The sequence below is a fragment of the Castor canadensis genome, chromosome 5 (genome assembly GCF_047511655.1).
Source record: "Castor canadensis chromosome 5, mCasCan1.hap1v2, whole genome shotgun sequence".
NCBI lineage: Eukaryota > Metazoa > Chordata > Mammalia > Rodentia > Castoridae > Castor > Castor canadensis.
Window position 1 is genome coordinate 74,337,181 of NC_133390.1, and position 17,789 is coordinate 74,354,969.

General features: G+C 37.9%; 1 protein-coding gene across 1 annotated transcript; it reads left to right on the plus strand.

The window, feature by feature from the left end:
* The first annotated feature begins 41 nt into the window (after positions 1-41).
* On the plus strand, positions 42-16,699 carry Fbxo45 (F-box protein 45). Its single transcript, XM_020176475.2, has 3 exons — positions 42-586; positions 7,886-8,242; positions 13,497-16,699. The coding sequence occupies exons 1-3, from the start codon at positions 281-283 to the stop codon at positions 13,680-13,682; spliced, it is 849 nt and encodes a 282-aa protein (XP_020032064.1). The 5' UTR covers positions 42-280; the 3' UTR covers positions 13,683-16,699.
* The last annotated feature ends 1,090 nt before the right edge of the window (positions 16,700-17,789 follow it).

The window sequence follows — 17,789 nt, forward strand, 5'->3', positions numbered from 1 at the left end:
CGCGCCGCGGGGAGGCCAGGCGAGTCGGGCGGCTTTGGCGTCCGCGCTGAGCCGCGGGGGAGGGGGAGGGTTCATCCGTGCAGCCGGTGCGTCTGCCCTTAGTGAGGCGGGGCGTGCAGCGGACGCCCCCGGGCAGGGGCGGGAGTGGTGGCGGCGCCGGCGGTTGGCACTGAAAGGGGCGGTGAGCGAGCTGCTCCGGTCTCGAGGCGAGGCTTGGCCTCCCGCGCAGAGACGGGGGCAAGCGGCGGAGGCGGCGGCCCTCGGGCCGGCTGGTGAGGTGATGGCGGCGCCGGGCCCGGGGGCTGGGGCAGCCTCGGGCGGCGCTGGTTGTAGCGGCGGTGGCGCGGGCGCGGGCTCTGGGTCCGCGGGGGCCGGGGGGCGGCTGCCCAGCCGGGTGCTGGAGTTGGTGTTCTCCTACCTGGAGCTGTCCGAGCTGCGGAGCTGCGCCCTGGTGTGCAAGCACTGGTATCGCTGTCTACACGGCGATGAGAACAGCGAGGTGTGGCGGAGCCTGTGCGCCCGCAGCCTGGCAGAAGAGGCTCTGCGCACGGACATCCTCTGCAACCTGCCCAGCTACAAGGCCAAGGTGAGGAAGCCCCAGGCCCCGCCGCAGCCCCCTTGTCCCATCCCCTCCGCTCTTAGTGCTTTCGTCCAAGCTCCCGAGTCAGTACCGCCCTCACCTCTTTTAAAGATCCTCTTTTCTTTGAAGTTTTGCTCCTTAACCCACCCCACTTTTGAAAAGACTACAAAGCTTCCCATCACTCATTTTCATCACTTTTTCTCTTTGCCCTTAAAGACAGACCACAAACTATTGTAGCTTTTAACTCATCGTATTCTTCTCCCCGGACTTCAAATAGACCGTTATTACATTAGATCATCTCGGCTGCTTCACTATGGATTTCGTTTCTGAGATCTTTACATTCACCTCACTTTTCCAACCTGTGATTCATAATCGCATTTTCTTTATTTTTGCCCAAGTTCCCTGTAGTTCCCGCCACTGTGTTTCAGGCTCACAGGTGTTGTGCTAACTAACTTTCAAGATACGGGCTTTAATAGAACATCCTCCCATAGGTACCATGCAACCCAAAATACTGCCTTGTGCTGCTATTACTGGTTACTTCCTTACAAACTTTTTTGTAGTTTACCTTGATGGTGTCTCTTCTGTTCCGTTTGTCATCTAACTTGCTGATTCCCGTTTTGCTGCTTCCTTTTTTTCTATTACCTTGTCCATATTCCTGCATCTTCATGATACAAAATAAAAATGCCAGACAACAAATTGTGGTAGGGCTGAGAGAATTCTGGGCCCTAGGCTAAGATAGGTTCATTTGGATGATAATAGCTAATCAGTATGGCATTCCCCCAAGAACATATATGAAAGAAGATAAAGTCTGACCTGGAATGTGGTAAACATCTCTTTTTAATGCTAGACTGCCATTGAAATCAGAGTAAGAAGCGAATTATTTTTTCATGTGGAATAGATTTCTTTTTTTTGCGACAGGGTCTTACTCCATAACCCAGGCTGGCCTCCAACTCAAAATCCTTCTGCCTCCTCAGTCCCAGAATTATAGACATGTACCATCACACCTGGCTTATTCTTATATAAGACAAGTTTTAATTTAATAAGATAAGGAATATTGCTTTATAAGAAATATATATTTATAATTTATGTTTATGGCATATATTAAAAGCAACTATCAAGTTTTTCTATTAAATCAAATATTATTTACCAGGAGAATATTTATGCATAGCATTTACTCAGTGGGTACTAGATGTAATTTCTAGGTGAGTGCAGAAGATTGCAGTTTTGTACTGCTTTGCCTGATGTGTGGGTTTTAATTTTTTTTTTTTTTCCGGTACTGGGGCTTAAACACCTTGAGCCACTCCACCAGCCCCTTTTTTGTGGGTTTTTTCTAGATAGGGTCTTGAGAACTATTTGCCGGGGCTGGCTTCAAACCTCGAGCCTCCTAAGAAACTAGGATTACAGGTGTGAGCCACTAGGACCCAGCTTCAATTTTTTTAATTTTTAAAGTTAAAAATTTTTACAGAATTTTAAAAATTAAAAAAAAACTACAAAGTTTATTATTTTTGCTTAGTTTAAATTAAGACTTTTTAATATTTGTAATAAATATATTCAGAAGCCAAAGTTTATATAACATGTAATAGATAATGTGTCCATGTCAGTCAAGCTAGAAGCAAAATAAAAGCAAAATGTCTTGCTTTGGTGCTTGTCCCCCACCCTCCCAGTGTACCCCCTTGGTGGCAACCTATACTACTCTTTTTTGTGTGTCCTTCCAGAGACATTTTAGCTTTCTTAAGTTTTTAATATTTTGTTTAACTTTCTACTCAGTGCACTGTAGATATTGTAGTCTTGTACTAATCATGGGTTCTTTCAAGTGTTGCAGAACCTTTCCTGAATATCTTGAGGATGAAAGGTTTATTCAAGAGTTAGGTACTGTAGTAAGAAGTTCTTAGTTTAGTCAAGGAGGAAAAAAATGTATAGAAATAACTGCAGTGCATGGTACACATTGCTCCCTACTGTTGGAAATATAAAAAGATATACTAAAAGCTCACTGAAAGGAGATATTTGCCAGCTGAGTGGGAAATTTAAAGATAAGGTACATTTGAACATTTTATGAAGAGAAAGTGCTCTGAACAGAAGAACAGTAAGAGGAAAATAAAGACACCATGGTGAATTAAAAAAAAAAAACACGAACTATTGGATGCTTTGCCTTCAGAAGATTACAGTCTGTGGGGGGGAATGGATATCAAATAATTGTACATATGTAAAACTGCATCTGGTAAATACTATGAAGGAGAAATAAATGGTGTTTTAAGTGTCAGTAATGGAGGATTTTACCTAGGTAGGAAGGTAGGAAAGACTTTTTCATAGGAAATGATGCATGAACTGAGACCTGAAGGGTAAGGATAAATAGGCCAAGATGAGAGAGAACCTTTTAGGAGAGAAACTGGTGAGTATGAGGAACAGAAAGTATGATAGTGTGGCTGAAGCATAGAAAGTAAAGGTAATGCTAGTATGTGATAAAATGGAATATGTGGACTGGGGTGGGGCCAAACTATAGTGAAGCCATTTCCAATTATGAGCAAGAGAGATTTAGGGGATTAGTGGTAAGATTTTGCACTTTAAATAGGTTGTTTCTGACCTTAGTGTGGAGGACAGGTGTGTGTGGGGGGGGGCGCTTAGCAATATGATAGATCAATTAGGCAGAAGATAGTGAAGGGAATGGAGAAAAATTGGCAGATTTTGGAAGTGAAATCTACAGAATTTGACAACAGATTTGAAGTAAGGATGAGGAAGAGGGAGGTGCTAAGGATGACAGTAGCTAACTGGCTTACATAATATAGGGATCAGTTGGGCTAGATTTTAGAGGAATGGCAACAAGTTCAGTTGTATTAGAGTAGAATTGTGTGTTTTTGAGACATCCAAGAGATTTTAGGTGGACAGGTTATGGAGGTTGCAGCTCCGTAAGTTTAGTTAGATTGAATGAAGAGAAGTATGATTGTAAAGGTAAGCTGGAACTAGCTATATCACAGAAGGTCTTTTGCAGTACAGCCTTCATTGTGTTGTTTGGGCTTTGGTTTGTAGTTGGAAAAGCCATATAGGATTGAACAGAAGAATGACGAAATAAAAGTTGTGTTTTTAAAAAATCTAGGCCGTAAGATGAAGAAGATAGAAATTAGTGCCTTTACCAAAGAGATACAGTGTAGAGGAGAGAAGAGCATGGTTCTTTCTGATGGTAGAACTATCAGAAAACAAGTGGGCAGCTGACTACTGGGTAAGTGGGATAAGGAAGGCAGAGTCAAATAGAATTTCTAAGGAGGCTGGTAACAGATTTGGGATAGCATTAAGATGCTAAGTTGATCAATCTATTTTAGACATTTCTCCTCTCCCTGCCTCGCTCTCTTTCTCCCTCCTTTTGTATGCTATAACACTTAGTTACACCCCTAGCACCAGGAGTTTTCTTTTTCAAAATTCAATGCCAGTTGCTCTAGTGATACTTTACATCTAACTATAATTCTCTAAATATCAGATTTAGATCCTAAGCTAGGTCTTAAAGCTGTTTGCTATGATATAAAATTCATGAGACTAGGACAGAAACTGTATTGTTTATTAATTTGGTAGTTTTCCATTTCATCTAAAGTTTTCAGCATCGATTTCTAAAAAACAAGGGCACACGGAGTGAGGGTGTGGTGAGATTCAAGTGGCAGAGCACTTGCTTAGCAGGTATGAGGCTCTGGGTTCAATCCCCAGTACTATAAACAACAGCAATAACAAAACAAAACAAAAACAAGAGACACTTAATATAATCATGAAACTATCTCTAAAAAAGACATTTACTTTTTTTGTTTGTGTGGCAGTACTGGAGGTTGAACTTAGGGACTGGCACCTGCTAAGTAAGCGCTCTACCTTGAACTACTTCTCTAGTGCATTTTGCTTTTAGTTATTTTTGGAAAAGGAGTTTGCATTTTTCCCCAGACTGGCCTAGACTTCAGTTTTCCTATTTAGCCTTCCCTTGTAGCTAGGATGACAGGCACATACTACCACGCCTAGCTATTGGTTGAGATATGATCTTGTTGGCTTTCTGCCCTGGCTGGCCTGGAAGTGAGATCCTCCTAATTGCCACCTCCTACAATAATTTATTATAAGAAATGTAGAGCTGGGTGCTGCTGGCTCATGACTTGGAAGGTGGAGATCAGTAGGACCTCAGTCGAGGTCAGTCCAGGCAAAACGCTCAAGAGACCCCCAGGTCAACCTATAGCTGGGCATAGTGTTCTCACTGCAACCATGTGGGAGTCTGAGAATGGGATGCGGTTCCAGGTCAGCCCACGTGTGCAACAGAAAAAGCTGAATATAGTGGCATGTACCGATCATTCCAGCTATTACTGGAAGGAGAATTGTAGTCTAGGCCCGCCTAGTCAAAAAGAAAGATCCTATCTCCAGATAACCAAAGGAAGAAGGGCTGGGCATGGCTAAAGCATTAGAGCACCTGCCTAGCAAGAGTGAAGCCCTGAATTCAAACCTTAATATTGCTCAAAAAAGTAAATAAATAAAAAAACCGCAGTGTTCTATTTCCAATTGTCTCATGAGTGTTGAATGTTATAATTTGTAGTTTATTTAATCAAGACCTGTGTAAGGCTCCCATGGCAAACAGTTTTATATGTTCCTTAAGGCTATGTTAGTCTACAGATTAACTCTCCATCTCCTCCCTCCACCTACTCCTACAATTTACTTGTTGTCAGTCTAAATTTTGCTGATTTTCTTCCCATGATGTTGCCTAACATGCTGTCTGTCCTCTGCATTTCCTGATTGATCAATTTAGAGTAGATATTTTTTGCAAGATATTTTTTACTAGAATTAAGTAGTTAGAGGTTTGTTAGAAAATAAAGTCTATATAATTAAAGTGTTGGGTATGGCAGACAATGGTGGGTAGAATTCAGGAGTAAGAAATGAAGGGGATTGGTGGCCCTGGTTAAAAATAGCCTCATGGAGGTGGTGTTAGAAAATGTGTGGGAAGAGGAAAGCAGTCACATGATACAACACACAAGGAAGGTAGAAAGGAAATAGGAATCCGATCTGGAGGACTTTGAAAGCCTGGCAGAAGAATTTTTAGTTGATGTGGTACTAAATATGGAGCTGTCAAAGGTTATTAACTGACTGGCATGAGATGCAGTGCAGGTGCTGTTTTAGAAAGGCAGCTTTGGAAAGAAGGCTAAGGACTGAGTTTGGAAAATTTGAGGGAGCAGAGAAAGGGTGGTCACTAAAAAGAATATAGTAGAGAATCAGTCCAGTGAAAGAAGAAAGATGTAGAAATTTGAGGAGGAGTCAGTAGTGTCAATGTGACAGAACAGAGAAAAAGCAACTAGAATTTATAACAATTGGGGAATAGGGAGATATTAAATATCTTATAATGAGGGATTCAGTTACTTGAGTGATTAAGACAATACTTGTTTTGGGACATTTTTCTCCCTCATTGACTCTTTTTTTGTTTTTTGGTTTTTTTTGTTTGTGTGGTACTGGGGACTGAACACAGGTCCTTGCAAATACTAAGCAAGTGCTCTACCGCTGAGCTGTATCCCTAGCCATATTCCCTCATTTACTCTTATGTTCTGGTTCTTTAGGTGATTAAAAGTATATAATAATAGGAGCAGATAGGAAACAATTGAGGAATATTTCAATTTTACAGCCTTCTTATGAAAACATGGGATACTTGAAACAGTTATTAAAAAAAATCTCTGCAGTGCAACAATGAACTAGTGAAGTACTGGCTAATTGTAAATAGCAGGGACTGGATGTGCATCACTAGCTGATGACTTTTAGGTCTGTGTTCTTATGCCTGAGTTGGACTAGGTAATCTTTAAGGTCTTTTCTAATACTGATTGGGGTTCGAGGTTAATTAAAGCAACAGGTCTCAGCCTTTTACTGCTATGGAATATTTTGATTAAAGAAGGAATTTTTAAAATAGCATACAAACCAAAAATTTTAAATTATTAAAAATGAGAAATTATTATTACTTGTATAGAGGAGTTGTTTTTATACAGTTTTATTTGAGAAATTTAAGCTTATAATTTTTTAAATTAAAAAAAATTTTTTTTGGTTGAGCTGGGGTTTGCACCTATGGCTTCGAGCTTGCAAAGCAGGTGGTCTACTGCTTGAGCCACACTCAGTTCATTTTGCTCAGGTTATTTTGGACTGGCCTTGAAACTCAGTCCTCCTAATTTCAGCCTCGCAAGTACATAGGATTACAGGTGTGAGCCACCGGTACCTGGCAAATTTGCAATTATTGAAAGATCAACTAACCTTTCCTTTTGAGAGTTGTCCTTACTTTATAGGTCCTACTAATTGAATTTAGATGTTGTCTGGGGCATTTGATTTGGTAAAATGAAAATGGTGTTGTCTCAGTATATGAGTAATATCTAGCAAATAAACTAACGGCCTAAGGTGGTTTGTGGTTGCTAAAAAATTTTTTCATAAATTTAGAGCTGCTGTGACTAAGGTATTTATTTTACATAAAATACAATTTTTTAAAGTCTTCTTTTTGCAGTGCTGATAATGCAAGCCAATGCCTTGTGCTTGCTAGGCAAGCACTCTACCACTGAGCTATATCCTCAACCTCAAATATAATTTTTTTTTTTATTGTGCTGGGGTTTGAACTCAGAGCCTCATACTTGTTAGGCAGGCACTGTACCACTTGAGCCACTCTACCAGCCCTCAAAATATAATTCTTTTTGACAATAGCATTGTCAGTATGAAAACTATACATCTCTTAACTTTTTGATAAGAAAATACCAAATAAAAACAAAAGTAGAGAAAATAGTTTGATGATACCCATCACCAAGTTTTCCCAGTGAAACATGACAAATAGTTATCGCACACACTGTCCCACTCTGCCCCTGGATATTTCAAAGCAATTTGTAGATGTCATTGTTTTATCATAGACATTTCATTATTATCTCTAAAATACCAGAATTTTTGCATTTATCTTTTGATATATTAAGAAGTCTACTTGGAGAAATTATGCTGCAGTTTAGAATTTGGTCAGTGATGAGACAGTTGGCAGTTATTTATTTATTTATGTATTTGGACACGGTCTCTCTGTTTTGCAGGCTGATCTCAAACTCCTGGTTCAAGTGATCCCTCCACTTCAGCCTACTGAGTAGGTGGGACTGTAGGCATATGTCATCGTGCCTAGCTCCATTTGGCAGTTATTTTTAATGTCATGCAGTATCTTATGTTAGGTTCCCATCCTGAAACTAGCCATTCTTTGGAAACTGTTACTTAAAAACATATAGCCTCAAGTTTAGGTACCTTTTAATATTTAAGAAAAGTCAATTTTCTATTTCTTTGGTCTGTTTCTCATCTTTTTAGGTACGTGCTTTTCAACATGCCTTCAGCACTAATGACTGCTCCAGAAATGTGTATATTAAGAAGAATGGCTTTACTTTACATCGAAACCCCATCGCTCAGAGCACTGATGGTGCAAGGACCAAGATTGGTTTTAGTGAGGGCCGCCATGCATGGGAAGTGTGGTGGGAGGGTCCTCTGGGCACTGTGGCAGTGATTGGAATTGCCACGAAACGAGCCCCCATGCAATGTCAAGGTTATGTGGCATTGCTGGGCAGTGATGACCAGAGCTGGGGCTGGAATCTGGTGGACAATAATCTACTACATAATGGAGAAGTCAATGGCAGTTTTCCACAATGCAACAATGCGCCAAAATACCAGGTGAGAAACTAGGTATTTCTCAGGTGTGGGCCATGGCCAAACCACACATTAATTTGTTTTAAACATAAATTTTTATATAGCAGCCGTGGGGTTTTTTGGTAAATTTTAAATAAATGGTATAAATGATACATCACCATATTCATTTCCTAATACATTTTTGCCTTTGATCTTTGCTCTAGACCAGGGGTTGCCAAGCTTTTTCTGTATATAGCCAGAGAGTAAATATTTTAGGCTTCACAGTCTATGTAGTCTCTGTCACAACTTTCAACTCTGTTGTTATAGCATGAAATCAGCTGTAGATAATGTGAATAAATGAACATGACTGTGCTCCAATAAGATCTTATTTATGGGCTGTAGGGCAGATTTGGCTCAGGGGCTATAGTTTTGCTATCTCTTGCTCAAAATTGTCATTTTTCCTATATGATTGGCACATCCAAATCTCTTTTTCCTAAATACCTCACCCCAGCAAATGCTCCTGTGTGCAAACACATTCATACTTACCTTCTGCTACTTACTAATTTATTTCTGGATTCAAAGCCCTTTGAGGATTCAGTGATTTATGTAGACAGGCAAGTTCAGGCAAACCGATGCATTTTTTATTATTTTCATCTTAGCCTTAAGCAATACTCATTTGATTCTAGAGTCAAAATTATAATTGCTATTTCTGAAAGCCATATTATTACTACGGAATTGGCAGAGTGTAAAATATAGCAATCTGATAAAATATTGGAAGTGTTAAGAAACTGTAGCTTGCCTATTTCTGAGCCACATATTGCAGTCTCTAGCCTCAGTAATGACCTCAAGTCAGGCATATTCAAGTAGAAGAACTAAAAATATTTCACATTTCCTAATATACAAAAGTTGGCAGGATTTTCTTTCATAGAAGTCTTTCCTCATTATACTTCTAGGCTCTGCGCATACACTATGGAGATGGGTATCTGGTTTTATGATTGAAGAGAAAGTCTTACTACCTTTTGTAGTGAAAGTCCTTAAATCTTTGTTTTCACAGACATAGCATATTTAATTGCTGTCCTTTTAAATCTATTAAAGCTTGTTTTATTCTCAGCATATGTTCTATTTTGATGAGTATTCCATGTGTGCTTAAAAAGGATGTATATTCTGTTATGGGGTGGGATATTCTATAAATGACAGGTCAAGTTGGTTGATAGGTTCAAATCTTCTCTATTGTTACTGATTTTTCTTTCTACCTGTTCTTTTATTGAGAGGAGTATTGAAGTCTCCAAGTATGCTTGTTACCTTGTCTGTTTCTTTTGGTTATGTCAGGTTTTGCTTAATAGATTTAGGGGCTCTGCCATTAGGTACATACACATTCTATTTTTTGGGGGGGTGGTATTACTGGGGTTTGAACTCAGGACCTTGTGCTTATTAGGCAGACGCTCTACCAGTTGAGCTACGCCCTCACCTCCATTTCCAATTGTTATTATCTCCCTGCCTGATTAGTTCTTTTATCCTTGTGAAATGATCTTTGACTTTACTCATTACTCCTTGTCTTTGTTTTGTCTGATTTTAATATAGCCACTCCAGCTTTATTATTATAGAGTACTTTTGTTTCTTTATCCTTTTAGTTTCGATCTGACTTATATTTAAAGTGGATCTCTTAGATAGCGTGTAGTTGGATCTTGCTTTTATTTAACTCAGTTTCAGTTTTTTTTTTTTTTTTTTTTTTTGTGTGTGTGGTACTGGGAATTGAACTCAGGGCCCTGCTTGCTAGGCAGATGCTTTACTGTTTGAGTCAGGCTCCCAGCCCTTTTTGCTTTGTTTTTGTTTTTTTTTTTTTTTGAGATTAAAGTCTCACTTTAATTTTTTTGGTGGGACTGAGGTTTAAACTTAGGGTTTTTGTACTTGCAAAGCAGGCAGTCTAGTGCTTAGCCTATACCTCCAGTCCATTTTGGTCTGGTTATTTTGCAGGTGGGGTCTCACTGAGTTTTTGTCCTGACTGGCCTTGAACTTTGATACTTCAGGTCTCAGCCTCCCAAGTAGGATTATAAGTGTGAGCCACTGGTGCCCAGCCAGGGGTCTTGCTTTATGCCTGGACCAGGATCCTCCTATTTACACTTCCCCTTTAGCTGAGATAACTGATGTGTACCATCATGCCCAGCTTTTATTGGTTGAGATGGGGTCTTTCAAACTTTTTGCCAGGGTTGGCCTCAAATCTCTGTCCTCCTGATCTCTGCCTCTCAAGTAGCTGAGATTACAGGTTTGAGCCACCACGCCAGGCTATAATCTCTGTTGTTTGAGTGTTTAGTTCATTTACATTTAATGTAATTGTTGGACTGCTTGATATTATCCTTGTCTCTGTGTCTTTGAAGTTTCTGTGTATTCTCTGTTTTCTTTGCATTGTGTAATTTCCATTGCTGTCTTTATGTTCATTGTTTTTTCTTCTACCACCTCAGCTGCTGTTGAACCAGGCCAGTGAATTTTCATTATTGTACTCTTTGGTGCTAGACTTTTCACTTGGTTTGTTTGTTTTCATTGTTTCCTTATCTTTATTGAGATTCTCCATTTATTAACTCATGTTTGGACATATTTTCAATAGCAACACTTTGAAGTCTTTGCCAAATGCCCATATGGAGTCAGTTTCTTTTGACTACTCACCCTGCCCCCCAGTAAGTGTCACACTTTGCTGTTTTGGGGGGAGGGCAGTACTGGGGTTTGAACTCAAGGGTTCAAAAGGCAGGACCTCTACTGCTTAAGTCACACTTCCAACCCTATTGTTTTTTTTGAACTGGGTCTCATTATGTAGTCCAGGCTGGCCTTGAATTCAAATTCTTCCTGCCCCACCCTCCCCAGTGCTGGGATTTCACGTGTCCACCACCGTACCCAGCTTCCTGTTTCTTTTCCTACTTGATTTTTTTAAATTAAAAATTGGACATGTAGGTAATATGTTGTAGTAACTCTGGAATTTTTTTGTTTTTCTAGAAACTGCTTCATTTCCCAAAGCATATAGGTTTTCCTTTTTAAAAAATTTGGTTTTTTTTTGGTGGGACTGGGATTTGAATTAGTGCTTGCAAAGCAGCACTGTACCACTTGAGCCAGCCCTTGGTTTTCTTGTACTGCTAGGACGTTAACTTGCCTAGACTCAAACTATAAACCTTGTCTTCTGTATGGTATTCAGCAGTACAAGCAGCTTTGGTGTTTTTTCAGCCTGGTTCTCTGGGAGTCCCTCTGCCTGCGTAATCCCTGTGGTCTCACAAGGATTTGGGCAGAATTTATTCTCAGATTTGGAGGTTCATCCTTTGGTTCTTGGCTTCTGGAGTTCCTTCTCACAGTTTCTAGTTGCTCTGCCATCCCCAAGTTTTACCCACTGGCACCTAATGCTAGCAAGACTTCTGCTCTTTTTTGCTCCTTGACTGTGTGCATGCTGTATGTTCCAAGGTGAAGCAAGCTTGTGAATTTCAGCAGTAGTTCTGTCTTCTTACTCTCGTCTTCTGTGTAGTAGGAATAGCTCCTAAGATTGATGTAAGGATTACGTGGGATAATAAAAATAAAATGAAAAACAGCTGTTCAACAGAGCATTAGCCCATTTCATGGTACTAGGGACTGAATCCAGGGCCTTGAAGCATACTAGGCAAGCAGTCTTTCCACTTGAACCCTGTCTCCAGCTCTTTTGTTTGTATTTTGTTTTTGCGATAGAGTCTCACTATCTTTGCCTACCTAGCCTCAAATTTGGGATCCTCCTGCTTCGGCTTTTCACGTAGCTGGGAATACAGATGTATGCCACTATACCTGGCTTTTGTTTGTGTTTTGTTGATGGCAGTGGTGATGGTGATGATTTGGAGGTTGTTAGGTCTGTAAAATAGAATGTGAGTTGGGCAAAGTGAGGAAAAAAAGCAAATGTTGGCAGTTATTTCTGACAGGAAATACAATGAAGGAAAGTAAATGACAACAGCAGGTGTTATCATAATCTGGAAGTTTCTAATTTTGAATTTTGATTATACATTTTAGAACTTTCTACCTCTAATTGCTTGAGCCACTCCACTAACCCAAAAACCTTCTACCTCCTAAATATATAGGTGCAGCATTCTTTCTATAGATGCAGATTATAAAAATGAGACATTCTTATTTCTTTACTTTTCAAATGGAAAAAAAGCTGGATATATTGAGTTTACAGTTTTGTTTGACAATCAGTGCTGGTGCTCTTATAATAAGTATAGATGTTTTAGCTGGGTGCCAGTGGCCCGTGCCTTAATACTAGCTACTTGGCAGGATGAGATCAGGAAGACTGAAGTTCAAGAGCTCAAATAATTTGAGATTCCATCTCCAAAATAATCAGACAGTATCTGTTTTGCAAGTGTGAAGCTCTGAGTTCAAGTTCCAGTACCACCAAAAGTAGCTGTTTTAGAGCAGTGAACCACAAATTGACTATTTAATAAACCTAGTCTGCATTTTTACCATCTGTAGTCAGATTTGATTATTCATGGCTATATACATTCCCCATTGTCTTTGGAACTGCTTTGTAAACTTTAAAGCCTGTGTGGTTTTTTTTAATAGTGATTTTTAAAATTATGATAAAACATTTATTATTTTAACCATTTTAAGGGCATTAAATACATTTATGATGTTGTATAACCATTATGGTATCTGTACCCAAAACTTTTCTTTCTTCCCCAATATAATCTCTGTACAGTCACTTGCTCCCCAGTCCCTGGCAACCTGCTTTCTACTTTGTGCTCCTATTTGATTATTCTAAGTACTTCATATAATCATATAGTATTTATGTTTTTGTGTCTGGCTTACTTCGTTTAGCATAATGTTTTCATGTTTAATCTATGTAGCATATATCAAAATTTCATTTCCTTTTTGGCTGAATAATGTATGTGCATACTATAGTTGTTTTAAAAGACTTTTTTAGTAAAGTATACTAAGTTATAGAATGTAGTGTTAACTTCCTTAGGAAAAGCCTTTAAACAAAGAGAAAGTAAAACCTGAGAGCTGTACATTTAAGCTGTTAGTAATTAAATGTAGATTTAATGTGAGTCTTTAAAAAGTGATCAAAGTAAGCATTTGATGAGAGTGATGTATGTTCTTTCTTCTAGATGTTTTTCTTCCTGAGCAGAACATTTTCCTTTTGATATTTTTCTAGAAAACTTAAGATAAATATATGTATATATATATATATTTTTTTTTTAATGCATACTCTTCAGATATTTTCAACTTCTTAATTTGTGTCATATTTCTTCTAGCTGTGTCTTTGGTGGATTTTCTTCTAACTTCTTGTGATGTCTGTTTACAGATAGGAGAAAGAATTCGAGTCATCTTAGATATGGAAGATAAGACTTTAGCTTTTGAACGTGGATATGAGTTCCTGGGGGTTGCCTTCAGAGGACTTCCGAAGGTCTGCTTATATCCAGCAGTGTCTGCTGTATATGGCAACACAGAAGTGACTTTGGTTTACCTTGGAAAACCTTTGGATGGATGACAGTGGCTTTCTTTGGATGAAAGACAGAGGGAGGAGAGATCTACTTGTGGAAAGTAAAATCATGAAGTGACAGTGTCATGTGTGCATGTCCAAGAAACATCCTGAAAAACACATGAAGTTGTAAACTGGAGATGCAACTCTACAGAAGAGATTATCTTAGCGTTTCCTCTTTCCACTGGGCCAGAAAAATCCTCAGGGTTGCAGTTGGTTGAGTGGGCAGTTGGACATGCATGTTGCAACAGATTTGTCCCTGAGTTAGCAATGTGTTATTTCCAACGTTAAAGGTGAGATTTTAGAGATTCTGTAAAAGGGATAAAAAAAGGAAATAGCAAGATTTTTAAGTAGTGTGTTTGTGAAGAAAGATCGATCCCATGTTACAACTGCCTGTTCTTTCTCCAATCCCTTTTTTTCCAGCCAGCTTGACTATTAAAGTATGAAACTGGTTGGGTTTTATTTAATATTTTTAATATATTGAGAAGCATGGTCTGCCTGGACTGCACTTCTCTAACAATGAGAAATAAAATTGTGCAGCTATTTTAAAAGTTGTATATACAATATGTGTGTAAAAAAACTGTAAAAAAAAACAAAACAAAAAGGACAGAGGGGTTGCTTTGTTCCAGTTCAATTCCTTAAAAACCACTACATGATACAGAATTAGAATAAAATTTGGGGACAACTGGGTAACCACAAAGAAGAGGATTTTAAGAGGAGAGGTGTTGTATCGGCTCATTTTGTTTTTTTTTTTTTGGCTTGCAGTTTCCATAGCTGTTATAGTCTTTTTTTTTTTTTAATCGTTAAAATTATAGCAAAGATTCCTCAACTACACTGGCTAAAAATTGAGGGAAGGAAAATATTAATACATGTATCAGTAAACATCAAAACATAATACTAATGTACATTTTTTGGTATTTGATTTTATTTAATGGTCTTTTGAGAATGTGTCTCATAACATAGAACAATGCCATGTGCTCTTGTAGTCCTCAAATATAAGAGCTATTAGTCTTAAACCCTAAGGAAAAAAATGATCAATGGTTCTTTTATTTTCTAACTTTATAATGCTGTAGATGTTATCAAAAATTTTTAATTTTATATTGTTTACATCATGCAACAATCTAAGCCTCAAACTCTTCATTGGGGCTATCAAGAAAATGTTTACTCACCCATCTCAAAGAGTGCCAGCCTGGACCTGGGTTAAGAATATTCTTAATCTCATTATTGGTAATTGCCCCATGGGACTTGAAATCAATACCTTGTGCTGAAAACTTCAGGTTGGCAATATTTTGAAAGTTTCATTGGAGAAGAGTTTAACATTATTTCCTACTTTGACTGATAAACCTTATCTCTTCACTAACACTCTCTTGAATAAGTAATCCAACACACATGGGCTGAGATTTTTCTTTTGTTAGAAGAAAAGCAAACATCTTTCTGTATGGAAGTATAAATTGTATGGTTTCAGATACATAAGAACTGATGAAAGCAAGTGAAATCTTTGTAATTTTTAAATTATTGCTATATGTATATTTTGTTTTAATAAAGTTAGGGACAGAAAGCAGCTTGCTGGGGTCCTTGGGTTGCTCCTTGCGAGTTAAAATTATGAATACTACTATGAAGCAGGAGATTACAGCCATAAAACAAAGATTTGTTGTTAGCCACTTGAAGGGTTTACAGGTATTTATTGTATATTTGGTATGTTGTTTGAAAAAGTGAAATTTGTTGAAGATTCTTTTTGATAGCTGTGTCAAGAAGAAACTTCATTATAAAAACTGCAGTTCTATGTTAAATTTATTAGAGAGTATGGCTAACACAGAAATTCATTACTCGGTATAGCACAACTCAGTTTGATGAAGTGTAAAACTTGATTAAAGACAAGAACTGGTTCAGGTTGAAGACTGACTAATTAGAAAGTGGTAAAGTCCTTTAAGTACTTGTTGAATTTTCAGGTTGTGATAAGGCCAATTCCAAGAGCTTTTGCTGAGAGTTTTGTTTATAACTTCTGTTTTGTCCTGTAAGTAAACATTCATTTGCAACAAAGTTTTGAAGGTGCTGACTGGAAAACAGAAACACATGGTAACACAAGGTTATTCATTCCATAAATGAACCTGGAATCAAATAATTGAACCTGGAATCAAATAATTGCCTAACTACTTAACAAACTATTCTTATCTCAAAGATTTGAATTCCCTTATAGCTCATTTGCAGATTTTATAAAAGAGAAGTTCCTAAGTGCATGAACATAAGGGGAATGAATAGGCTTCATTTATAGCCTGAGAAATGAATTTGTTACTAGAGACCAATAGTGGCTGTCCAGATTATGAATACAAACTGTTCAAGGTTCAGGAAATCTCTTTTTCATTGGTGCACAGAGAGCATTTACATAGAAGACGGTTGCACCTAAAGATGGTGTGTAAATCACCTTCAATCAATGGTCCTCTACTTCGGCTGTACTCTGGAATCACTTTAGAGTGTGTTAAAATACTTAGGCTTGGGGTCCATGCCCTATGATTCTGATGTTGGTTTGTGATATGTAACCTGATCATAGGATCTTTAAAAACTTCCTGGTGATTTCAGAATGCCACCAAAGTTGAGAACAATTGATCTAAAAGTTCACCTAGAGTTTTCTCATCTGCAAAACAGAAAATTCTTGCTCCCTCCCTTCACTACCTCACAAGGATATTGAAGATTAAAAATAATAATAATAATGGGAAAGTGTTGTGTTATGTAGAAAAGTGCTATTAAAAGGCAAAGTAATATTTGTTGTATTTCAGATGCAACAATGATCAGAAAAAACATTGAATTTTACTGTGTTGCCTTAGGAAACTGGGAGCATTTTCTTTGGTTCTTTAATGAAGCATGCAGATGTGGAAGCAAACATTACTACTATTCATACTATGGTCTTCTGTCATATTTGAGATAGGCTGTTTTAATTATCTGGTTTTACATGGGAAGGAAGAAATATTAAAGGTTAAGATCTGTAATGTACATTGGCTCGTAATTCATTAAAATTGTCATACAAGGAATTTTGTGGTTAATAGGTATCATTTCATAGTTGCCATTATTTTTTCATCCTTTGCCTTTTGAATTTTCACCCATTTATTTCATCTCACTCTTATTCACATAAGTTTAAATATGGATTTGATATAGCATCTAAAGCAAGTAGGTTGTACCCTAGTTGAATGTTTGAAATCATGGCTCAATAGATTAGGCATCTTCTGCTTCATAGATAAAATTTGACTGGGGGGGGGTTTCAAAATTAACAAAGACCTAAATCTTATTGAAATTACAATTACTTTTAACTTCCCAAAGTACTGTTTAATAGACTAACCTTAATATTTTCAAATCATTTTAGGAAGTGAGCAGTTGTGGAAATAGAGGCTTAAGGAGTTTTAAATATTAGTGTTGAAAAAGAGTACTTTCCAGAAACCAAGACCACAGTCAGGACTGTAGTATACAGGACCACTTTGAAGCCTTTCATTAAGAAGGAATGGTCCATACACAACTCAGACGCTATCCCCATGAAACATTCCTCATAACCTCTAGCTGAATGTAATCTTTCCTTGAAGTTTCCCTAGTTTTATATTCTATCTATACTTAACTCATGCTATGTGACTTTATACCTTGTATAGAATTATTTATATTATTGGTTATTTATTATCTTAGCTCCTCTAGGGCAGGATCTTTGATGGACTCATTCTTGTGCTCATTTCTCTAATGTGCTGACATATTTGCTGTGGAACAGAGAACTGTGTTGGAAGACAAAAGCTCCTGTAAACTTACGGACTATAGTAGTGAAGACAGATGAGAAAGAATTCTATGTCCTAGTCCAAGTGAAGAAGGAAAAGGGATACAAGTCTGTGGCTAGTGAAGAAGAAATACTTAACTGTGGATGCATTTTAGCCATTCCCCTTTATTTATAAATATTGGTAAATTCTGAGTTTTAGTTCTTGGTGTAGATTTCATATTTGTTTAGAATTGAAATTAGAATTCTGTATTTTAATTTTGGGGGATACTGTTATTTTTGCCTTAGTTTCCTAATAAAAAGTTAAAATAAACCTTAACCACCTGTGATTCCTTACATTTTAAAAAGGAAATTGTTAACACATTGGTCAG